The following is a 26,016-nucleotide window of genomic DNA, read 5'->3' on the forward strand; positions in this document are numbered from 1 at the left end:
ATTTCATATTTTCTTAAAAATACTTTTTTGGTAAATTATGTAATCTCCGTTTTAAAATATTTGCAACTGAGTGCGACATATTATATGAAAAAATGTCATAATGAATTACAACTTGTAAGTGTTAGAACACATCCAATGGTTGCAAAATTCAAAATAAAACTTACACATGGTAATTTGTATACTTTTTCGCTCTTTTAAATTTGTATCATAAAACTTTAATATGTGAAAAATTTTTATATATGGCAATTAATAACTGTTTTAACTTTTTAGATGCATTAATCATCTGCCACGTGGCCTTCTGATGTAAAAGTGAACAGTAAGAGTTTTCTGGTGGGGGTGAAGGTGAGGAGGTGAAGGAGTGTTGTGTTGCTGCTGCAGCTTGATGACATGGCGATAGTACTTTTTTTTTGTCCTTTTTTTCTGATGAATTTATGACGGATTTCTCATTTTTTACCCATTTATTCCTTTTTTTTCCTTATTGATTAGGTTTTGAGTTTTTTTTTTTTTTTTTTTTTTTTTTTTTTTTTTTTTAAATATGATAGCTTTAAGTAGTCTTGATAAATTTTGATTCGATCCGACCGACTGATCTCGATTCGATCCATTTATCTAATATTTTGTGAGTTTTTTGAATTACATTTATATTATGAGTAGTAGCCGCTATGTGAATTTTATTATTTTAGTTTTACCAATTTTGACTTGAAAATATGTTTTTTTGCAAATATACTACTAGCAACTATTTTTAAAGTGTTAATGAAAAAAGTTGCATAATATTTTTTTTGGCATTTAAAGTGCACTATGTGACTAAGAAAAGTCTTACATATTTGAATTACATGATGCAAATTAATGAGAATATTTTTTATAGCGAAGAAAATAAAATAATAATTTAATAATCTATTAGATCAAACACAATTGACCCAAAACCAATCTGACCTATATCCAGTGTACTTTGTAATCTTTTATTTTATTTAATTTGTAGTTAATTAAAAATTATAAAAAATTAATATTACGCTAACAAATCAAAAGAGCATGACTAGATAGATACATTAATCAAAAATACATACTCGTATTTACATTACAATTGAATATCAAATTACAATCATTAGATTACGTAATACCAGCAATTAACAAACAATGAGTACATCTTCTAAGAAACTAACTATAAATAGACTCTATGAAAGAACAAGGAAGTCCCTCAAAATTCATGATCAATTGTTGAATCCTTCAAAATATATAGTTCATTGTTGAATGCTACAAAATGCACAAAAAGCAATAATCAAAAGTAAAAAGGTAATAGATTTTGTTGAAGGTCAGTAATTGTTGAAAATACTTCACATTGAAGATTTTACATTGATAAAATAGTGGGTCGTGGACTTGTATATATATATATATATATTGGGTGGGCTAATCCTTCTATAATCATATGATTTTGAGAAATAATAAACCTCACAACCCATGGGGTTATAAGCCCGAGCCCACGAGTGTTCCGTGTCTACACGAGTGAACTACGATGAGATTATGTGATGAATTGTAAGCCCTAATAATAATCAGGAGGTGGAAATTGAGAAATCAGAAAACCACATAAAATGGAGTTGTCACCATTGTCATTACATTACATTTACATAATCCCAAAAACCAATCATAAAATTTTTTTTTTCTTTATTATATCATACTAAAGACAAAATAGAAAAACGGCTTATGTACTACAAAATCATTCAAATAACAAATTACAACACCATAACAATAATTTTATTAAAAACCTTTTTTTTTTCTCTTCCTATAAATATCAAATCTTCGTTCCCTATTTGCATATTCATATTAATCATACCTTCTTCTTAAACTATGAGTTTTTCCTTTTCTTCTTCAATGGAGGATTACGATCATAATACTTCAATGATCCTTGAAACAAACATGCTTAAATTCATTGAACACCCATATAATTATTTTCCCACAAATCCCACTACTACAACCTCCATTTTCACTGAAATAATACCCACAAACACAAAATCTAAGAAACCCAGAAGATCATCATCATCATCTTTTAACAACAACAGAGTATTCCAATGTTCTTACTGTTCACGTAAGTTTTCTTCTTCTCAAGCTTTGGGTGGTCACCAAAATGCGCATAAAAGTGAAAGAGCTGCTGCTAAACAACTCAAAATCAACAATAATAACAATAACAATGCAAGTTTTAATGAAGAAATGGGTAGTGGTACTAGTAGTAGTAGTAGTATTGATTGTAATACGGGTCAGTTTTCTTATAATCCGGGTTTTTATGGAGATGGGTATTATCCATTTAATAAATATGGTAATGGGTATGGTTTGTATAATGGGTTTGGGTATTATCCATTTAATACTCCTCCTGAACAACCTTACTATATTGATGGTGCTGCTAATACTAGTTGTGACTGTGAATGTGGTGCTCAGATTGTGGGACCCATGATTGGTAATCCTTCATCTCTTCCAATGAGTGTGGAAAATCAGCAGATGAAAAAACAGAGGTTGGATCTTTCTTTAACTCTGTAATTAGTGGGTTTGATTAAGTTAATGAGATGAGTTTAATCAATATTAGTTATAAATTAAATACTAATCATTTAATGGGTTAGTTTGATTTGGAGTTGGAGGTACTTTTTTATGTTTGTTTTTTAGTTCAATGAAGAGGGAAGTGAGTAATAGTATTATGAATTATGATGTATATATCAAGTTTTTTTTTTATTGATCTTCATGGAGTTCTGATCTTCATGAACTTCTCTTACCTTCTATATGAGTTTCACTCTGAATTTATGCTGCATTTTCTAATGATTACTCCACTTGAATCATCATCTTTTTAGAGTTTTATTCTTGATATAATCTTCAATTATTTATTTATTTATTTTTTTGTTGGTGATATTCCACTAGTAACTTTTTGAGATCACAATGTGGCTAGCCTGGAGTCCTTAAATTCAATTTACTTTTATTTGCAAAATTTTCAAAACGTATTGAGAGCTTTTGGAATCTATCATAGGTTCTGACTCAAAATTCACCAAACTCGTTCCACGCCCCCCTATAATTCTTGTGAGGGTGTTTGGCGGATAGAATCTCTTTGCAAGCGATTTCGATTGTATAACCTCTATCTATAATTCTTTATCGATACGATTACGGGCTCTTTGAAAGCATTTAGCAGCCTTACAAGGATTGTTTATGGTTCCTACAACCTTTGGTTATCAAATGAGGCTTTTTATATAATAAAAATTTTGTATGGACTTAATTCACACTATTTTTATTTGCACCAACCTAAAAATAGTAAATATTTTTCAATGATGTATTTAGTTTTATTTGTCAAGTGGAAATACATAATATTTTTTGTATCTTTTCACGTTGATGCACACTAAATAACACATCAAGTCCATATAATATTTTTTTATCTTATACTCCCTCCGTTCTTTTTTAATCTTCCACTTTGGGTTTATAGAATCTTTGAATTGTAGTGGGTATTATTTTAATTAAATAGTAGTGTGAAGTAATTATTGTATTGAAAGTATGAAGTTGTAGTGGGTATTATTTTAATTAAATAGTAGTGTAAAATAATGATTGTATTGAAAATATAAGAGAGAAAATAATTATAAATAAAAGAAAAGGGGTACATTAAAAGAAAATGGGAGTTTTATGGGGTAAAAGTGGGATAAAAACTTTCTAAAAATAGAAAGTCTTTTAAAGTAGAAGAACTTTTGAAACTACTCATTATAGTAATGTGGAAGATCAAAAAAGAACGGAGGAAGTATTTACTTTTTTCTTTGCTTTTAAAAGTTACAAAATGCCCCTAAAAGAGCGTGTACCAATCTTTGAAACGAGTGGTGCTTTGAGTTTTATCATAGGCTCCGTTACAATTCTCTTGAACTCTTTTCAATCTCTTTGAGGTTGTGTTCAGAAACAAACACTTCATTTCAAAGTGTTGATTTTAATTATGAAATCATAAACGATAAATTTGATAACGACAATATTTGAGAAATCATTTTTAAATTTTCAACTTTAAATGCTTTTAGAATAATGATAAAAATATCTCAAATTTAGATTTAATTTTTTTTATTTGTCAAATATTACATTTAAATCAATTTTAAAATTTCTTGTGAAACCATCATTTAAAATATAACATGGCGAATTTGGGTGGATAGAAATTGTTTTTGTGCAAATTGATATAGTTGTATAATTTGTGTGTTTATTGAAACATACAAATTGGCTCTTTAGGAACATTCTAGGTTTCCCTAGAATCAAGATCATGCCAAGTGAGTATACAAAAACACTTCTTATTTACATGAGCATACATCGTACATAAGAAGAGGTCTTAATAAATCATGCTGGTACGATTTAATAGGATGAAAGTTTTATAATTTTAATTTAATTTTTTTTATTTTATTTATTTTATTATTATTTTTTGTCTTTTTGTGGTCACGCTTATTGATTAGAAATTATTGCGCATACAACGTAGGTAATGACAAATCATAAGAGTACTGGTTTCAGAACAAAAAAAACTTGAGATACAAGAAACTAAAGATCAAAACTTTTGGAATTTAAGGAACAAGTGGGCTTTCTATGATCAATTTCTTATGCATAATGTCACCGAGATTAATTGGTTGGTCGGGAAGAATCCGTATGAATTGGACTTTATGAAAAAACACATCGAAAAAGAATTAAATTTTAGGTTAAAAAGGTCTTATAATGGAAAGAATCACAATGAATCACAAGTTAAGCCCAATGATGCATTATAATCAATGTTAATAATATACAGTTTCAAGCCCAATGATACATTATAATAATATACAGTTTCTCATAACCAATAATGAAGAGCTTCTTGAGAATCAGGTAAGATCAAATAGTTCTTTTTACTATAGAGATGGTTATAGAATATCACCACTAGAGGAAAAAGAAAGAATAGGGTCATCGAGTTTTGAATAGTAAGTCCATTGTACAATTCATATCTCGTGAAGTATGAGCATCGTATAGAATTCTATGAAAATACCTCAATTGTGGCCATTTTGGTGGGCTTCCAAGTATACAATACTTAATTAAAGCGGAAATGTTGGAACTTCAGCCGTTGGACCATGCATGGCTTGATACAATGTTCGAGCAGCAAGACTGCGATAGGGATCTTGTTCCCTTTTCTCCTTTAAATATGCAATGTGACGTTCAACCTCTGACTTTACGTGCAAATACAATTCATGAGCTTTCTCCCTGTCTCTTAACTCTTGCTCCATCCCTGTGGCAGTAGAATAGAGCAGAAATCAATTTAACATAAGCTTTGATGACTGATATTTCGTTAAAAGAGAACTCGATCAGATGTATGATGCGAGTTTCAAGAAAAGCAAACCATCAGATATCGTAATAAACACAAGTAAATAGTTTCTCCAAAATAAATCACCACATGGTAACTAGTCAATTTAAACAATCTCACATGTAACTTCGCCCTGCCGACAGCACTAGACAATTTCATTAATTTCCAAGATTATCTAGATTTATTGCAATGATTTAAAAGTTGGGAATATTATATAAATAAACCACCAAGCATTAAATCTGAAAAAAGAACCTTCACATAGCATATCAGGAAGATACCTGCTGTGTCAATAGGTTTACCAAATAGATAATAGAAACGCCCAGGAACCTTTGGTAGCAGTCCTGGAAAATATGCAACTTGGTTTGCAACTTCCCCTTCCATGTCAGTCCTATCATAAATTTAACAAAGGTCAGCTTGTAGTTGGGCAACTGAAATAGCCATATTGCACAATGCTTACACTTAAGATTAACGGTTCAAAAGTGTTGCCCAAATCAAGACAAGCAGTACCTCAATTGAATCTGAGTTGTACGTTTTTCTATGGTATCCCTTAGGTAAGGAATCTTCATCTGATCTTCATGGTCAAGAATAAGCTGGAAAAATGCAACGATGTTAAAAAATGAAACGGACCAACAGTAGCTAGACAACCATATTATTGTGCAAGAACTTAAGTGCAAGAAGGGTACATCCACAAAAACAGCAGCCCATATTTGTTGCATATACAACTCATAAAGCGACTCTCATTTAGGTGGGATCATATTTGTAGCATATCGTAATAATAAATCTTTATCATTTAAAACTAACCTCACAGATATCATCTTCTCCAACAACTCCAAATGGTATAATTTTAGCACCAAATCTAGCAGCCATTCTCACAAATTCAGATCTTTCTGGCCAAAATAACTGATATTCCTCGCCCTGCGTGACTTAATAGTGAATTTTACAATGTCAAGTGAATCATTCCATTACAATCGCATGTATATAAGTCTGACATTTCCTAAAGAAACAACTGTAACAAGTATTTTGAAAGTGACAATGATTGGCATAATCATATACATGCTCTTTCAATAGATGGGATTTCATGTGTGTAGCACATGAATCTTTGTAGCTCAAAATGCAATTACAGTCCACATCACCACACAAAAACAAAGGTCTATTCTTGAAGAACAAAATGTAATTTGTCCACAAAATGCTAAATTAACTAACAGTCTTTGCCAAATAAAAAACAAGGCACCTACTCATAATTACCATTCTAGAAGATTTTGTATTGGAAATTTCAATACTATTATCTACTCCCTTCGTCCCCGTGAGATTGACACACAAGGAGAGGGATATGTTTTTAATTTGTAGCTGAAGATTCAGATATAGGGCCCTATTTCTTTGGTTTCAAATAATAATGGACCACAGTAAAATGGCTTATTAAATCATGTGCACTTCTTACTTATGTGAAGTTGCACATAATGTTAGCTACCAAGAGTCAATTAGAAATAGCCTTGATGGGCTTATCACTAACAAGGGTAAGGTTACACCTACGTACATCCGACCCCACAAATCTCATTCTGAGAGCCACTTAATGGCATGTGGGTAAAAGAATGTTGAATGTTGTTGAAGAATAAGACTGAAAAAAAGAATTTGGATGAAAAAAAAATGTAGACGACATAAAAAGAAAAAGGAAAGTCTGTAGATGAGATTAAAAGATATGTGCACTGGTCCAAACCCGAACTCAAACCGGAAGTCCGAATTTTTAAATACGTTAACATCGAAGATGGGATCGGTTCTATCAGGTGTGGTCCCGATCTAATCCTATTTTCTCCTAATCCGATCCGAGTTTAGACTGGTTAGACCAGATGCTATTTTCGATACCAGCAAATAAATTAAAAAATGAAAGATTTGACATGTTTTAGCAAACTAATATTTATACAACTAAAAATTTTAAGTTAAAATTTTTTTAGGGTTAGTATTAAGAAATATAACGCTCTTTACGTAAGTATATACATATAAATTAAAAATATTGTTCCCCTTAAAAATTACTTCCTCCGTTCTCTAATGATCTTCCTGTTTAAAATATTCTATTTTGAGGAGTGATAAATTTAATTAAGATTCGTCTCGATATAAACTTTTTTATTATATATTTTTTATAATTTTATGATGGGTATTTAGAGATAATGAGGCTAAAAGTTTATTTTGAAAACTATACAAAAAGTAAACGAGAAAAACAAAAAAGAACGAATATATATATATATATATATATATATATATATATATATATATATATATATATATATATATATGTATGTATGTATATAGGGGCAGGATCAGGTGAAAACAACTAAAGTGGTGAAAACTAAAAACCAAACTGAGATATACAAAATGTGGTAAAAGGTGTACATATTATCTTATAGAGTGTACATATTTTTGTGAAGGAAAAAATTCATATTATTTACAGAAATGACATCCGAATATGTACAGGTTTTAGAAAATGTCCAATTATTTACAAAATTGCCGCCAGAATATGTATGCTATTTAAGTTTTATGTATACCTTTTTCAGTTTTCACCATTTTAATTGGTTTTCACACCGAACCGAACCTAGAATTATGAATTAGCAAGACTCGAAGATCAAACCAGATGCAACCAAACCAGTCCAGTTTAGCCACTAAAATTAAAAATTTTAAGAAATAAAAATATAAATATTAATTAAATGAATAAATTGGACCCAGTCGCACAAAACGTGCGATTTGGCCGAGGTTGAGTCATATAAAACATGCAATTAGGTCCATTTTCCTTTTTTTTTTTTTAAAAATTATTGTTTATAATTAATATTTAATTTAATTGAATTATTATTAATTAGTTTAATAATAATAATTTTTGATTTTACACTAATTCAAGGGCATTTTTGTAATTTCATTAAAGTGGCGACAAAAGGTGGCAAGGCTATATTATCCAAAAGTTTGACTGAACCATCAGTTGTAGATGATAACAATTAATCCGTTTGGTTAGGCGAAAGTCAATATTTAGCCGGAACCTATTTCATCCTCCCACAAGCTTCACATTTCAGTTTTCACCCAATCAGAGTCTTAGGTGGAATTATTTGGAAAACACTCTTCGATTTTAGTACCCCTTTATCATTAATCAGGTATTGAACCTTTTATAGGTCTATGCAGGAACAGATGAGTGTTTGAGTATGTATCTAGGATGAAAAATTACAGATACAAAGCTCAAGAGAAAGTGAGAAACTGAACCTTTCTATGAAGAGCTTCACGCATCCCGCCTGGATACAACAGAACATGGGAACCTGAAGCAAGCAACTTGTAGAAGTTACTGGCTGTGACTGGAACTGCACCCATGATTCTATATGAATCAAACATAGACATATCCATATCATCATCTTGTAGCTTTGCAAAAAGCATAGGATGTGCTAGGCCTCTCATGACGATTTTTCTCTCTGACCAAAAGTTTATCACTAGAGGATATATCTCCAAACCCAGTAACATGTGATAACCAACAAATACAACAGGACCATCAATAGGAATTCCTGCAAGGCCACGCACAATTTGACCATTTTCCAAAGTAGAGAGCATTGCTGGTCCAGTAGCTATATTGAGCCACCTGTGATCAATAATTATTTTATTACAACTATTTCATGATCTACATCACTAAAGTTTTAAATGACGGAAACCAAATTCCTCACTCACACTCTCAAATTTTATAGCAATTAAGCTATTCAGTTGTTTCAGTTAAAATCCTCGTACTATGGCAAATAACAAAATCTTGCATTTATTGTTAAACAAACTACCTACATTTCACAATAAAAACATGAAATGGCATATAATGATGCATCATTATTGTAGGATGATTTATTTTGGGTTTTTTTTAAACAAAAAACTATAATTTAACTAATATATATTTTAAAATAACCCACATGAAGTGCTTTTTGTCTCTCCTTTCTTAATCTTCTCCTTACATTGTATCTCGATACCGGCCATTAACTCCATTTAGATGAAAATTGGAAATGACAATCTACCTGAATGACTCAGATGTTCTGATGAATTCCTTTTCAGTAGGAAGCAAATAGTCAGAAATATAGTCATGGGATTTAGCCCGACGGTAGAAACTCGTTCCCTTTATAATGGTCACCAAATCAATATCGTCTTCCTGTGAATTGAGACACGGGAGGAAATGTTGAACACAGACAGAAGACAGAGCATAGAACGCAAGCAGAATAGGCAAGACAATTGGTGTCAGAGGTATTGATTAATTACAGATCCCATAATCAATCAGTTTTAAACCCCATAATTCAGCTAATTGGATAAAAATTGGAAAAGCAAATATCTTAAGTTTATTATTTGACATCTGGAATAGACAGAAGTCCAGGGCAGGTGACTATCCTTGTCAGAATCAAACTTCAAAATACAAACAAGTACGATCAAGCATTCTTTATCTTTAATTTGGAGGAAAGGACCATAACAATTTCCACCTATGTGCAGAGCTTATTAGGGTAAGTAAAACGTTAATACATCCTAATTCAAACAATAAATGAAACTAAGCTTCATAAATGAGCTTGAAAAGCTTTGACATAATTCAGGGAAAAAAACACTAGGTTAGAATGAGCAACATATTTCAGAAAATGAACATTTCAAAAGTAAGCTTTGACATAACATGGGTGCTTATGAAATTTTCCAAGAAATAAATCGGGTATTTTCATTTTCTCTGAATTCCACCTTCACACTCCCCCACCCCCCCCCCCCCCCCCCCCCCCCCCCCCAATAATGGCATTCCTATACAAAACTGAAACGAGCTTACATGCTGTTCATTTGGAATCTCATTGTGCCATATGGCCATATCAGCATCAGATTTGGCATGAATAATCCCAAAACTCAAAGAAAACACAAAGTTCAACCTACCAAGAAGAGAAAATGACCAGAATCCTTGAATTTGCGAATCTCACACTTGGGCATTTTACCAGAATTTTTCAACACATGGATCTCTTGTTTTGGTAAAGCACCACGAATTCTTTCAGCTTCCTCCAAGTTTGGTAGTAAAGGATCCCTTCCACTGGATAACATAGGAAAACAAAGCCAAAATCAGAGAACTAAGGAAGACACGACCTCACCCTCACTGAGCAGACAGGTAGCTGCACTAATAGATGCAACAACAAAAAAAGAGCTAACTCCACCTTGCCCCAACAGTTAAGACTTCAAAGAGAGAAGAGTGACGTAGAGAAATATTATACTCCCTCTTATACTTATACACTTTATTATCCCATTTAGTTTTTCATGTTTTCCGCTGCACATATTCAATCCTAAATATCTTAAATTATGCAAAACATTGTATCACTCCAATGCCCCGAAGGTGAGGTTTGGAGGTTGGATGTGCACAATCTTACTCTTAGAGGTTATTTCCGGTTGACCCTTAAAATCCGAAACCAAAAATCTATAAATATTTGCCTCATCGAAAAAGGGACATAAATATCTTAATTATGTATAATTAAAATAACAAAAGTTGATATAAATAAAAATTTATATTGAGATGAATTAACAAAATCTCAATTGACTATGTTTTATCTTATAGATTGAGAATAAAATACAAATTAAGAGCAATCGATAAATAGTACTCCTATAAAAAATCTAATGGGAAAATAATAGTGAATAGGAGGGAGTAGAAGTAACTGTCAACAAAATGCTTTAAACATGCCATTTCACGCTTTCTTTTTACCATTCTACATTCTCTTTTTCACTTTGAAATGCCACTACTATGCGTTTTCTATTTCTACACTGAAAAAGAGTCTATTTTCTTTGACCATGGCACAGCTATATACACCCAGTTCCAAATGGGGCAAAATTTTGGTTGCATGAGTTGCATCAACACATCTCGAATGCATTGTAAGGGTTTTTGAGGCTATCGCAATCCACAGTATAGGCTGCAATAACTGCACATAATAGTCACAATCGTTTCAGCAACACATGTCCGATATGTTGCTCTATGCATATGCCCCACTTTCTGCATTTCGTCCTATATCTTCCATGACTTGCAGTTGCATGCCATCATCTTATATTTTTCTAAGTTTGGTTGGCCTTTTATTGCAGAATTTACATCTATGTTCATGTGTTCTATTGGTTAAGATCAGCAATGAAAACATCTATCATTTATCCAAAAACATCATTATGTCCCTTCTAATTATGAGGTGGAACTACATTTTTTATCTTATCTTGACGAAGAGCATAATTTTGAACACTAAAGTCTTTGTCATTCTCAAGTTCTTTTTGCATCAATCAAAAAGGTAACAATTAACATGTCATTTTCATTGAGCAGTGAAACCAAAAAGTTGAATTCTCAAGGGCCTAAGCTTTTCTTTTCCCCCGTTCATAATCCTTCAAGGTTTCTTAAGCCATTAATATTCATACTCCTAATAATTTGAAGACGTATTATTTGATAATTTACTTGTCTCAATTTGAGCGCATTTGTTGTTATATTTATGTAAGTCCACTATATTATCCATAGAATCATTCATGCACAAGGACATCTGGCTTTAAAGAATACTAGGTTTATGTTTATGTTTATGCCAAAGTCAAAAAAGTAGAAAATAAAATTTTACAAAACAATCAAATGTTTCAAAGCAACACATAACTTTCAATTGATTAGAACAATCAAGTGGTGATGTGTGCCCCTCCCCATGACTCACGTTATGCAGCCTCCAACAGTAATACCTCACCCCATAAGTACCATGACTACCATCAACACAAGATCCCATATGAACTGACAGACTACCACGATTACTTTAATCAGAAATATTAAACGGAAACCCAATAGCTCAGAAAGAGAAGAAGACCTAGTGTTGTGCTTGGAGGCAGAAGGAAAATTAGGTTTGCAACCCTATTTAATATGTTTGTAAAAATGCCCATACCAAGACATAACCAATATTACTACAGTTTTAGTAGTTTTGGCAAAGAAAAATTTAAGTCTCTTCTACAACACAGTATACTCAAGTTAACATTTAATCCTCAACATAAGGAAATTTTCAAATCTTTTTTTCATGTAAATTCTCCTCTCAAGAAATCATGATTAAGTTTTCACCTCCTAATTAAGAAACCACAAAGTCGATTCCACAACCAGTAAACCACAAGACACTTGCAAAAGCATTTCTCACTTTCCTAAACAGTAAACACCTGCTTGCACCATAAAGCAGAAATAGTTCAAGCAGAATTAGCATGAATGGAAGAAATTTGAGCAATCACTACATTTACTCAGTTCTGAATGCAGGTGGAATTTTTTTTTATTTCTGCTTTCTTTATTAAATTGATGGCAAGTTTAATTATTGATACTAAATGGTGGTAATGGGAATGATTTGTTGTGTGAATTTTCATAAAACGTACCATATCATTCCCATGGTAATGAAACTTTGATCATAAAAAAAATTTTTATTCACAATTTTCAATACCACCTAATTCCACCCTTCAAATGGTAACGCGTTGGAATGAAGTTTTGAAGAAAATGAGAGGATTAAAGTAGAACAAGCAAGACCATTAAACATGTCAAGTAAGTTTTCTACCAAAATCACATTTCATTACCATTCTCACCATTAACAGACAACCAAAGGAGTCGTGAGTGAATTTAAAATAGTAGCCTCTTTCAAGATTACAAGTTGAAGAAAAACATAAATGCAAATTGAAGGGATACACGTGCCTTGGTTTCAAGACAAGGGACCATAGTCATATCAATGTATCCCGTGTGGTAGTGAGTAGTGACTTCCGTCTTGTCCTTCAAACTAGTCTAGTGGATTTCACCCATGTATCCTAAGGTTTAGCACTCACGTAGTGGGTGGGTCCCTCATAAAATTCTTTAAAAAATACTTATCAAAGAAAATGAATGGACACCTGGCAAGAATCAGAATCTGAGCTTTGACAGCATGTAGACGTGAATTTGCAAATGAGCCAGCTGATTTCAGCATCTGCAGCTTCCAGAGTAGTGTGTCTCTAGGAAGAATATCCGCCAAGACCTGCCTCCTTAATTATAATTTATTTAAGTAGGTAATCTGTAAATAAAAGCTTTATATAGGCCTTAATTCTAGAAATCATAAAACGATAAAGACATTAGATACAACAATCATCTACAACTTGTTCATAACAGTAGTGCCAAAGTAGAATGAGCATATCAAACTTTAGAAGAAAATTGCCCACCTTAAGCAAACTTCTAAATCAGCTTTTACCTCAATCAAGAGCTCAATTTATGGCAAGTTATCAAAAGTAAAATGAAAATATATATATATATATATATATATATATATATATATATATATATATATATATATATATATATATATATATTGATACCATATGTGAATGGAAAAAAATTATCAAAATGATTGTACAAATACAACCACTTAACATGCAAATACAAGCAGAGCATCCATCATCATCATCATCATTATCCAGCAGAGCATTCATACGTTTCAAAAAAGACACTCTACATCATATAGAAACTATTCCAAGGGAGTTGATCATGAGTTTCAACCCTTGTAAACCCATATCCCAGATTAACCTTCACTATCCATGCTGTCCAGAGGTTACATATCTACCCCTCAATCAATATAGTAAATGTCAAACAAGTAGTGAAGGGGAGACTATTTAAGAATATTGAGTCTTACAGAAGCGTAAGCTGACAGCTGACTAAAACCTTGGAAAAGCTCCAATGTTGATTTCTGTTGAAACCCTTTCACGATAGTAGTTGAGACCAGATTTAAAGGTTCGCCTAAAAAAAACAATTTTGTCAATGGCATATAATTGACGTAAGATAGAAACTAATTAGTCCCACCATTGTAGTTAAAACCAACACATTAAAACATGAAACATATCGATTTGCAGAAAGTGTGCAGCAATGAGGGTCTATCATCAATGCAGTGATTGTGATCATGATCGTGATCGTGAGTACAAAGGTAGAAATTCTATAGTCATGAAGCAATATCAGAATCTTCACTAGCAGCATATCAAAAGCTCTGTGGTCACGAACTCCATTTTACAATGTTTCAAGGAAACTAAGTTCTCTTCTAATAAACTTGTAAAATCTATCATCATATACTTTACTTCTCACATTCCATCTTCCACAGTACAACATAGCAATTTTTATCATTTCGAAGTTGTTAGGCCTCAGATTTTATGAATATGGCACCCAGCCATTCTAAGTTAAACATGGTGGATTGTAAATCTAGAACTTCTAAATGCAGCTCAAGTCCTACAAATAAAAATCTTCCAAGGAAGAGTAGTTCTGCGTACTATTTTCTCTAGCAAAATAACACAAATGAGAACAACAAGAAAAAGATAATTGCATTATTATGCACCAAAATGAATCAAATAACACAAAATACAATGAAGAGTATGGTAATTAATATCTAAAGCAAGCAAATGATCTAGACCTTCTGATTCTCCATATGAGAGAACAAAGGAGAGATAAGTGTATGGTGATAATCATGTATTAAGACAAAGATAACATCTTTCATAAATCATAACACACTGAGCACTTGCTCTTATTTAAGGCACTAAAAAGCCAAGAAAGTTGATGCACGAACTTAAATGTGGCACAACAAGATAAAGCAAGTATTATTGATTCTGCAAGTTAAATGAAACTAGAAAGATAGCATCTGGCCTTCAGTATGCATGCAAACCATGTTGACAATTGACATAGAGATGAAGCAATACATGTCAGACAACATGATAACAAAAAGGAAACCAAACCTGTCATTAGGCTAAGTGCATATGGTATACTGATCAGAGAAAGCTCACTGGGTATGACTTCTAATAGAGGTGCTAGAGATTGCAGCTGTGACTTGCCATAACTTGTAGCTGCAAGACCAATAAAAAAATATGCTTAGTTCATGCAAACAGGAGATGAGTTATGGTTCCTTTTCAATGAAAGATGTGGTCACATGGCTAGGTAAAAACTGAATAGTGATACATACATTAGATTATCTTACTAGCTAAAGTTTTATACTAGTTTAGCTCATAAATAACTTGAGTGGGAAATCATAAAAAAAAACTTCAAGAAGCTATTTAACCAACTGATAATTTTTACCAGGATTAGCCAAAATAAGAACAAGATCTATATTAGGATTTCGAGCAGCCACAGCTAACACAAGACATGCTCCAATTGATTCTCCAACAAGATATATTGGTTTATCAGGGGAACGGCGATTCTCTGACTTTACAGTTTCCTCGACCAGCCGTACCAAATCTAAATAAAAAAGAATAGAGGTAAATAATCTTATCTAGCAGATCACAAACATACAAAGGTTTCAAACCAAACACATAAAATAATTAAATATTTGTCAGTTGCAAGTTGCAACTCCATAATCATGCTTTTCATTTAATTCGAAACAGGTAAAATTGTAAAGGACAATGACAGTAAGTCAAAATAATATGTTCACAATCATTCATATGCATACAAAGCAAAGGAGAAAAGAATTAGACCTTGGAATGGAGTTCGATCCTTGACTGGTATATGCAAACACCATACATCAAAGAGCCTTGACAAGAAAAAGAACATATCATTAGTTGGCAATTGGCATTGAAAACAACTACATTAAAAGTTGAAAGCTACGATACTAGAATCTTTTATATCACCTCCGCAATCAATATAATATCCATAGTGATCATGAGGCGTTTTCACAAAATGACCAGATTTATCCAAATTCCCATGTCCAAAATGAGTACCCAGATCCAGGATACATAACTTTAAGTTCAAAGTAGTAGTACAAATCTAAAACAAACTAATTGAGGCACAATTATTTTACATCAGCATGAAGTACTTACTAATCGAAATTCATTGCATAACAGTATAACACTTACTTGCCGAGTTTCTGTTGTTGTAGAACTAGTCCAACTCCAAGTCCATCCAATCCTGGAAAATGTACTTGTATGAATATATAAAAAATAAACCATACAATTTGAAATTTTCATGGACTCAAGTGAAACAATAATAAAGAAGAAATTAGCAAAGCAAATATTCCTTGTAGTACAAGTACAACTCGGCTTACGTATTTGACCGCAAAAGCCCCTCAAATATTTAGTTAACATTACATAATTACTCCAATTTAGGCCTCAAAATTCTAAAAAAAATGTCAATAAACATGGTCTAAAAAACATTGTCTAGTTTTGCATTTTAGTTCCTGTATCTTGACTTTTACACTATTGCTATCTTTCTTGAGGAGTTCTAGGTTGATATCAGTTTTTGATGCGCAAGTCAATAACAAATCAAATGAAGAGTATAACATTCCATTACCCAAATGGCCAATACCATCAAGTGGGATTTGGTTGGCCGAATGTAGGCAAATTTACCGTAAAACTAACAAAGGAAAGAGAGTTACTTTCAACAGAGTAAAGTATGTACTACACAAGTATACAAGTCGGACGATATGTTCTACACAATTCAATGAATTTATAATCTGCAACTATGCATTTATCACGAAGATATATGGTGAAAATTAATGCAGAAAAACAGTCATCAAAGCAAAAGAAAATTGGGGTCTAGGTTTATATTAGTAATTGATGTGCAAATTGATAAAAAGATAAATGAAATGTAAGCTTCAATAGATTTTTAAAAAGTAACTTTTAATAAAAAGACTATCATCGTAATCTTTGAAATTGATTACGACGACTTTTCTCCTCTCATACGTAAGGGCTAATATAAAAAATTTTAGTACAGAAATTAATCCCCTGCAATACAAGACTACTAAACAATTTTAGTACAGAAATTTTAGTCGGAAAATATGTTCTAACTAAACAATTCAATGAATTCCTAATCTACAATTATTGCATTAATAACGAAAACATATGGCGAAACAAAATTCGAGTAAAGAAAAATTTACCAACCAGGCAAGTAGAGTAACACCGGCGAATTTTTCATTTTCCTTTTAAAACCACTCTCTAATGGAGAAAACCAACGAGGAATGCTATCACAACCTCCATTTCCAGATCCAACGAACAACTTGGCAAGTTCAAAATAATCTCTCCAACTCTTTTGAACTTCTTCATTTTCTTCTTCCTCCGTTTCTGCAATCACAGCTTCTCCATTGATCTTCCTATGGTGTTTATCCTCGTGTGTTGCAGAAACGCCATTGTTCATCGTCACTGACTGAGAAAATGGATTCCGCTGAGAGTCAACGACGAAAAGCGCAGTCTTCGGACGAAGCGTCATGGCAGCAGAAAATTGCTTCAATCGTGGCTTCAAAAATCTGGCACCATCGGCGAAGTTAGTAGCGCCGGTGGCCGCCATTAATGGATGAAAAGAAATTAAGTAGAGAAGTAGAGAGAATCCTTTAGTTGAATCCAGAAATTATTGGAATTAATTGTTAAATTATTCAGTTGCTAAGCATTTTATATACGTTATACCACAAATAAATGTACTTCTATGATTCATTCAGTTGTTAATTTACTTTTTAACAATATTTACTTTGCACCCTTAATTTATATCTAGTCTTAATTTATAAATTAATATATAATCAAGTGAGATTTTATTTGACTCATCTTAATACAAAAGATTATTAATTTTCATTTTTTATAATATTTCATTATATATAATAACTATATAATAACGAATATTAAGCATTGAATAAGTACCTTAAATAGTGTGAAAAAGTAAATAGACATTTAGAGTGAAAGGAACAAAATATCATACATACTAACAAAAATATTAAAAGATAATAAATCTTATTCTTAGGAAGTCTTGATAAATAAAAATATTTTAATAGATAATAGTTGATTACATAAAAATATTTATAGAATTTCATTTTGAAAATATACAATGAGATAAATTAAAGTAAAACAAATTTATATTTAGTAACCTTTTCTTTTGTCCCTTGGAGTTTATTCTATTTAACTAAAAAAACTCTCATAAAAAATATTTAATTATAAAGGCAAACTCAAAAGGATAAAATAACATTTTTTTCTGCGTGGACCTTTTTGGAAGATTGGTAGCGTAGCGATAGAAAAAGCAAGTTATACTGTAGCCAAAATATAAATACTCCCTTCGTCTCTATGATTTTGAAATCATGGATTTGGAACTAAAATTAAAAAATAATAAAGACAATTAAATTGCCTTAATATTATTAAAAGTTATAGAAAATAAGAAATAATATGTAAAAAATTAAAGAAATTGGTAAAAACATTTTCTAAATTAAGAATATTACTAATTACAATTTACATTTTACAAAGTAGATAAATAGACTAAAATTAAAATGTTGTCTGTTAGAATAATATATTTTGATTGATAGAATATCTTGTATAATCAATTTAATTATGTAGAATATTGTGTAAATATTTAATTTCCTAAATTATAGATTGTATCTTTGTATATAATATGATTCCAATCTAATGAGAAGGCAACCATTCAAAACCAATCATCCTTTCATTGTCAAACTCTAAAAATCAATACTCATATGTTTTATTAGATTTGTATCAAAGAGAAAAAAAGTAACTTATAACGTTTAAAAAAGTAGTAGTATATGAAGAGAGAATATGAGGTGTGTTGATAAAATTAAAAGAAAATTAAAATATAATGTAAATATAGTAGGACAAGCTAAAATAAAAAATAATACAAATTTAATATAACGGAGAAAGTAGTAGTATTTGGTAAACTATCACGATTAACTTCTAGTACTTCTTTGAATCAAAATGATTACGTGAATCGTATGATTTACCAAAATTGAAAAGAAAAGATTATTCAATCATGTCTATTTCTAGTACTCCTAGAAGCCTAAATTTCGTGATGTGGCCCGCCTTAAAGCACTCAATAGTGTGAAAAAAAAAAAGGGTGTTGCTATTTTTCGCCACCCCTTTTCATTTTTTCGCCACCCCCCCTCCAAAATTACTTAATTGTCCCTGGATTTAAAAGAATTACAAAAATGCCATTGGAGTTGAAAAATAATTAATAAATGTAAATCACGCTTAATAAATGTAAATCACGCTTAATAACACTATTAAGAATTTAATGAGGATGATTTGTCTATATATATCGAACTCTGAGATGCGTTTGAAATACGAATTGAAACACGGTACTATCTCACTAAAAACTGGTACTATCTCTCTAAAAAGTGTTAATGAAGTTGTAAGGCGTAGTTGGTTGAATATGGCTAACGAAAGCGACTATGAGTCGGATGCGGTACGTAAAATTGCCGTTCGAAGGAAAAAAAAAAAAAAAAAAAAAAAAAACAAGTCGCACAAATCTGGGCGACTGGACCATGGGTCAGTCGCCCAGATCTGTGCGACTGCTATTTTTTTTTTTTTTTTTTTTAAATTTACGTATTAATGTATTTTTAAATTATTTTTATAATTATTGTTAGTATTATTATTGTTGTTGTCATTATTTTAATTTTTATTGTTGATATTTTTATTTTTTAAATTTTTTAATATTTTAATTTACGTAATTTATTTATTTATTATTGTTATAATTATTATTATTATTGTTGTATTTGTTGTTATTATTATTATTATTATTGTTATAACTATTATTTATTTATTTATTTATTATTGTTATAATTATTTATTTATTTATTATTGTTATAACTATTATTATTATTGTTATTATTTTTCTTGTCATTATTTATTTATTTTAAATGTTTTTAAATTTTTTTTGTTAACGTAATGTTTTTATTATTATTAAAATTATTATTATTATTATTATTATTGTTGTTGTTGTTGTTATTATTAATCCAAATATTATTATTATAGTCATTAATGTACTTAATTTATATCATTTCAAATGTGCAGGAGTTTGAAAATTTTGGAGACAACGTAGACTACTCCGGTCGCTTTGTTACGGATAGGGAATTTATCTCCATAGATGAGTTACATAGTTGGGCCGATGCAATAGCAATTACAATCGGTTTTCTATTTACACGTGCTTCTTATAAAAAGAAAGAAGGACGTTCCAGAGTTAGTTGTTATTTAAGATGTCACCGCTATGGTAAACTTAGGGGTGATGTAGATAATGTAGATAATGCTGCCCGACCTGGTTCTAAAAGTAGGAGTTGTGGGTGTAAATTTATGATTGTAGGAAGTAGTCGTAAACCAGGAGAAAGACCTTGGACGGTAAGGGTGTGTCCTGGTGTAAAGGGAAAACATAACCATCCGTTCTTGGTGTACAGAGATGGTCATGTAAGGGCGAGGATTAATGTAGATATTCGGGAGCACATACGACAGCTTAGTGCAACCGGAATGCAACTGGCCTTTATTATGAATTCTATTAGAGATAATTTTCCTGGTTTTTATGCTAGTATGAATCAGATATATAATATTAGGCAATCAATAAGGAGAGATGAAATGGAGGGCAGGACTCCCCTTCAACACTGTCTTCATATGGCCACAGAACATAATTATGTGGTCTGGACAGAGTTGGATAATGACGGGCACTTGAGCAGACTTTTAATTGCAAATCCTACTTCAATCCAAATGATACGTACGTGGCCGTATGTTGTGCTGATAGATACAACGTACAAAACGAACAAATCAAAGTGGCCACTATGTGAAGTCATCGGAATGACGCCAACAAATCACAACTTCTTGGTTGCGTTTTGTTTGATGCGAGATGAGGCGGCTGTGTCGTACTCGTGGGTGCTGCAGGGATTGAGAGATATTTTCGGCAGTGCTCAGACTCCTAGCGTCATTGTAACCGATCGTGACGAAGGTTTATCTGCAGCTATTCGTGACGTCTTCCCAGGTAAAAACGCTTTGTGAGTTCATTATTGTGGTTATATCTATTGATAATGTCTTAATTACGTTCACTGTTTTGTTTAATGTAGATGTACGTCATTTGTTATGCACCTGGCATATTGGCAACGATGTTGAGAACATGGTGGACAAGTTGTGCGGCGGCAAGAAAAATCAACAAGGGCAGATATTTAGGAAAAGTAGATGGAACCCCTTGGTTGAAAGTGCTACAATCCGGGAATATGAAAAGAGATGGGAAGGGATCGTCAGTACGTGGTCGGTTAGGAACCGAAGGGTCGTTCGGTATTTGACTGGAACATGGATTCCACTTAGAGAGAAATTTGTGCGTGCGTGGACGAATGATTGTTTACACTTGGGTAACCATACTACCAGCAGAGTGGAAAGCCAACACTCGTCTTTTAAGTATTACCTTGGTAGCGGTAATAGCTCATTCGATACCCTTTTCAAAAGGGCGCACGCACAGATTACAAATCAACAAGCTAAAATCCGACAATCGCTACAGGAATCCATGACCTCTGTACCAAGAACGCTACGACAGTATTTCTTTAGACCTCTATATCGCCACGTGTCTCTCTATGCCTTGGAGCAGATCCAGAATGAGTTCAACCGCATGTTAGAACTGGGTGATTTTGCATTGAACAAATGCGGTTGTGTACTTCTAAAAACCAATGGATTGCCGTGTGCATGTTATTTACAAATAAAAATTGGATCACATGGTGCTTTGTACTTGGATGACATTCATGAATTCTGGAGTACTTTGAGGTACACAGAGGTAGGAGACGAACCCAATGAAGAAGTACGAAACGCGAACGCCAATGACAAAGAGTACTTTCAATCTCTGGTCGATGAAGTCCTTAAATCTGATCCCGCTTTTGTTCGCCGAATGGCTGAGGTACTTGAATATGAATTACACCCAGATGGTGCGGATATACCTGAGCCTTACGCTAGTCCACCGAGAAAGGGAAGACCAAGCACTAGTAAAACCATGAGAAGGAGAAAAAGTTCATTTGAATATAGCCGATCATCTTCTCGTGGTCGAGGGTCTAGATCTTCTTCCCGCGGGAGATCAAGTGGCAGATCTAGTGGCCGAGAGACGCAATCTTCAATAGGAATTAAGTTCAGTTTCAACTTATCCGGTAATTGAATTAATTTTTAGTTTTTTTCATTAATTATTTGTTATTGTGGTTATATTAACTTAATTTACATTTATTGTAGATGATCCAGGAGGTCGTGATTTCTCACAGTTTCCATGGCCTGATTACATCCCATTCATGCTTCCTCCTTATTTGTTCGACTGGATTGATGTGTTAGGTGATGGTAACTGTGGATTTAGAGCAATTGCTGTCACAGAGCTGGGAGGCGAGGAAGCATGGCCTATTTTAAGACGTGCTATGAGTATGGAAATGCAAATGAACAGAGCGCAATACCTAACTTTGTATCTATCTCATGAGTCACTAGACGAGTCAATATTCAGAGTAGGTTCACACACCGATGGACCTGCTCCTTTCATGCACTGGTTCGATGCACCGATGGCTTTCTACTCTGCAGCAACGTTTCTTAACATTGCCATTGCTTTTTATGGTTCTTCTAACGGTGATTCATTAAACAACTGTTTGATTCTTCCTTTAAGAAAATCACAGGCCGCGAGAAGTGTAAATAAACTAATACATATACTTTGGGTTAATCGAAATCATTTTGTTCAACTTTTTATGAACGATGATTCATCCCCTCTGCCGCCGATCCACCCACGTTGGAAACAAGCAGCTGACAATTTCGCGAAAGATCTTGACACAAATTTCACTACGAGGATTATGCTGTGGAATAATCTACGCGGGGCACCCCCACCAACAAATAACACCGCTGACGATGCTGTAAATTTAGATACTCCATAGAATTTATACTACAGTGTGTGCTGTTAAGAATTTATTTATTTCTTTGATTAATAGGAGGAATTTATAATGCTGGTAGACAAATATACATGTATTTGTGTGATGTGGGTTAGTGTGTATATTTATGTAAATTAAATGCAATCATTGACGAAATTAAATGCAATAAATAATGTAAAATAGTTTCAGTACAGACTATTCAGTATGCCATTGATCATATAATTCTCTACAATCATTAAGGTATATTTCTAACGCATGTCTTTGACGGGAGTTCAAATCCGCAAGCCGCGTAGGTAGTCTTGCCACTGGAGAGAATCGACTGGCCCATTCTTTCGCGAACTGAAAACACAACAGTACAATGTGCGTTATTAAATCATTAAATAAAAGAAACTTGAAAAAAAATTTATAATAAAACTCACGTAATCAGATCTGCTCTGACCAGGACCAGGACCGGAAGCCAGCAATTCGTCTCGGGATATGTACGGGTGCGAGCAAACTCTGAACCATTCAACGTAATTAGGTTCAGTCTCTGAAGGAACAGTAGCCCGTCGAAGTCCCTGCTCAACAAGGCGGCCACTGTAGGGGAACCTACTCCACGCCTCCACAAATGCAGCAGCAGAAGAAGGAAAGGTCACGGAGTAGGTTCCGTGTGCCGGTCGAAGAGCCTTGGCTGGTCTCATAGGAGCTGGAGGAATAGACTGCACGAACCCAATCTGTCGCAATGCCCGCTCCGGCAAATACACCTCCACAACATCAAAGCAGGTGATACCCCCGATGACTGTGGTGCGTGGGTGCTCATGCAGCAACGCAGCAGCTCCACAATTATAGGGAGTCCATTCAACCTGCTTACAGGCCAAGTTAAAAAACAAATGTCCTACAGATAAAAAACAACATGCATGACAAAATGTAATGTAAAATACCTGAGTCTCAGTCATTGAGTCCAGAACCTTGCGGAATGATATCAACCTGTCCAGCTCACGACCTACTTTCTTCGGCGTCCACATCTCCGCCCTAGTCGTGTTTGGCACATCATCTCGGCGAGGATGAGGGCGGAAAGCGGGGAAGTACTCATAGATCCATGTCTGGAGCAATGTGAGGCATCCAGCAATGGTCTTGCAACCAGCCCTAGATGCCATTCCGAGCTGCCTGTACAAGAACGCCAAAGTCACCGCACCCCAAGCCACGTCCTGTTCATCGTCGTTGACGACAACTATCGGGTGAGGTCGCATGCCAGTCCTGGTCTTATCCACCAACAAGGTAGAGCCAATGACAGCCATGTAGTACGCTGTGGTCTGGGTATCCAAGGCATGCGACCTATGACACAGCCGCATCAGTTCAGCAACGCTTATGCATCCGCTGGTGAATGAACCTTTACGTCGAAGCTCAGACAGAGGCTCGCCGACCAGATTGGTGATACCAACCTCCCACTCCGCCTCCGAAGGCTCAGCCGGCAGAGAACCATCAATAGAAATGCCCAATATGCGTTGCACGTCGTGCAACATAATCGTCATCTCTCCCCAGGGCATGTGAAAGGTGTTCGTATCCGGCTGCCACCTCTCGACGAACGCCGATATCAAAGCAGAGTCGATGTGCTGGTGCATAATGACCGGGAGTCGACCGAGGGAAGTGGAAGGTAGAAAATCGACTAGCTGAACGGACAAATCCCTCAATCCGATGATGGACTCCACCGGTCTCTTCCTAATACGGCACTCCAAAATCGGAGGCGTACGCTCGGAGCCGTCATAAATAAGTTTAGCTATGTGCCCGCCATAGCTAGGGATCAGTCGCGTATCTGTCGGCCCCCCGGGCTGGGGTGATGTCACTAACCAGTCTGTGTTAGTGGACTATGAGGGCCTGCCCCGTGGCGGCTCATTATCGACAAAACTTCCTCCTGCACGCTCAGATGCGGCGGAAGAACTAGGGCCGCCACGGGCAAATCTGCCTTCGGGGCCACGAACTATAGTCCAGTCCAATGGGGTAGGCTCAGGACCTTGGAACTGAACATCATCAGCATCATTATCATCATCACTATAAACCCCCCAACTACTCTGGAGGCTATCACCCTGGTCATCAAAATGAGTACGCACTTGGTTCAGCATACTCGACCTTTGGGCCTCACTGTGTCTGGCCGCCTCTTCCTGCCTAGCCCTCCTAGCAGAACCCGTGACCCCTCTCTCATGCGGGTCCCCTCTGAGTAAGGTAGGCCTAGAACTATTACCTCTCAACAATTGCCTAAAAAAACCCTTTCCTTTTCCTTGATTACCAGCCATTTTCTACAATTTTTTACGGTTTCATTCAATATTATAAATAATAATATTTCTAAATACATAATAATCATAAATAAAATATGGAAAAAAATAACAAAAAACAAACAAAAAATTATTAACATTTAATTAAAAAAAATATATACAAAACATAAACATATATTTAATAATAAATAAAAATAACAATAACAATAATAATAATAAAATTAATAATAACAACATTAACATATATTTAATAATACAAAATTAACAATCACAATAATAATAATAATATTAATAATAATAACATTAACATATATTTAATATTAACAAAAATAACAATACAATAATAATAATAATTAAATTAATAATAATAAAATTAATAAAATACATACGGAAAAAATAAAAAATAAAAAAAAAATTAAGGGAGTCGCCCAGATCTGGGCGGCTCGACCCCGGTTCAGTCGCCTAAAATTAGGCGACTGAACCGGGGTCCAGTCGCCCAGATCTGGGCGACTCCATTAATTTTATTTTTTTTTTCGTGATTAAATTTAAATATAAGGAAAAAATTAAAAAACAAAAATTTTTATATATACAAAACATAAACATTTATTTAATAATAAATAAAAATAATAAAAAAAAAAATAATAGGAGTCGCCCAAATCTGGGCGGCTCGACCCCGGTTCAGTCGCCTAAAATTAGGCGACTGAACCGGGGTCCAGTCGCCCAGATCTGGGCGACTCCTATAATATATTTTTTTTTTTTCCGTGATTAAATTTAATTACAAATAACTTACCTCGATTGATAAATTCCGGATTGAACTTAATTTTTGCTCCCAAATTTTGCTTTTGTATGTTGGTTTTTAGTTGTA

The 26,016-nt window shown here is 33.6% G+C and overlaps 4 protein-coding genes across 4 annotated transcripts; 2 read left to right on the forward strand and 2 right to left on the reverse strand.

The window, feature by feature from the left end:
- The first annotated feature begins 1,908 nt into the window (after positions 1–1,908).
- Positions 1,909–2,523, forward strand: LOC130823246 (zinc finger protein GIS-like). The gene has a single exon (XM_057687873.1). The coding sequence runs from the start codon at positions 1,909–1,911 to the stop codon at positions 2,521–2,523; it is 615 nt and encodes a 204-aa protein (XP_057543856.1).
- A 2,189-nt stretch (positions 2,524–4,712) lies between these two features.
- On the reverse strand, positions 4,713–17,669 carry LOC130823738 (phytyl ester synthase 2, chloroplastic-like). The gene is made up of 14 exons (XM_057688475.1): positions 17,162–17,669; positions 16,139–16,190; positions 15,761–15,816; positions 15,366–15,524; positions 15,029–15,136; positions 13,945–14,048; positions 13,175–13,296; positions 10,205–10,355; positions 9,325–9,455; positions 8,543–8,909; positions 6,107–6,220; positions 5,813–5,895; positions 5,584–5,693; positions 4,713–5,230 (listed from the first exon to the last, which is right to left on the reverse strand). Exons 1-14 carry the CDS (start codon positions 17,562–17,564, stop codon positions 5,040–5,042), a joined length of 2,151 nt encoding a protein of 716 aa, XP_057544458.1. The 5' UTR covers positions 17,565–17,669; the 3' UTR covers positions 4,713–5,039.
- A 2,856-nt stretch (positions 17,670–20,525) lies between these two features.
- On the forward strand, positions 20,526–22,908 carry LOC130823247 (protein FAR1-RELATED SEQUENCE 2-like). Its single transcript, XM_057687874.1, has 4 exons — positions 20,526–21,005; positions 21,088–21,639; positions 22,232–22,327; positions 22,565–22,908. Exons 1-4 carry the CDS (start codon positions 20,564–20,566, stop codon positions 22,906–22,908), a joined length of 1,434 nt encoding a protein of 477 aa, XP_057543857.1. The 5' UTR covers positions 20,526–20,563.
- A 189-nt stretch (positions 22,909–23,097) lies between these two features.
- LOC130823248 (serine/threonine-protein phosphatase 7 long form homolog) lies at positions 23,098–23,906 on the reverse strand. The gene is made up of 3 exons (XM_057687875.1): positions 23,823–23,906; positions 23,322–23,744; positions 23,098–23,241 (listed from the first exon to the last, which is right to left on the reverse strand). Exons 1-3 carry the CDS (start codon positions 23,904–23,906, stop codon positions 23,098–23,100), a joined length of 651 nt encoding a protein of 216 aa, XP_057543858.1.
- Positions 23,907–26,016: the final 2,110 nt, after the last annotated feature.

Source organism: Amaranthus tricolor, chromosome 9 (genome assembly GCF_026212465.1).
Source record: "Amaranthus tricolor cultivar Red isolate AtriRed21 chromosome 9, ASM2621246v1, whole genome shotgun sequence".
NCBI lineage: Eukaryota > Viridiplantae > Streptophyta > Magnoliopsida > Caryophyllales > Amaranthaceae > Amaranthus > Amaranthus tricolor.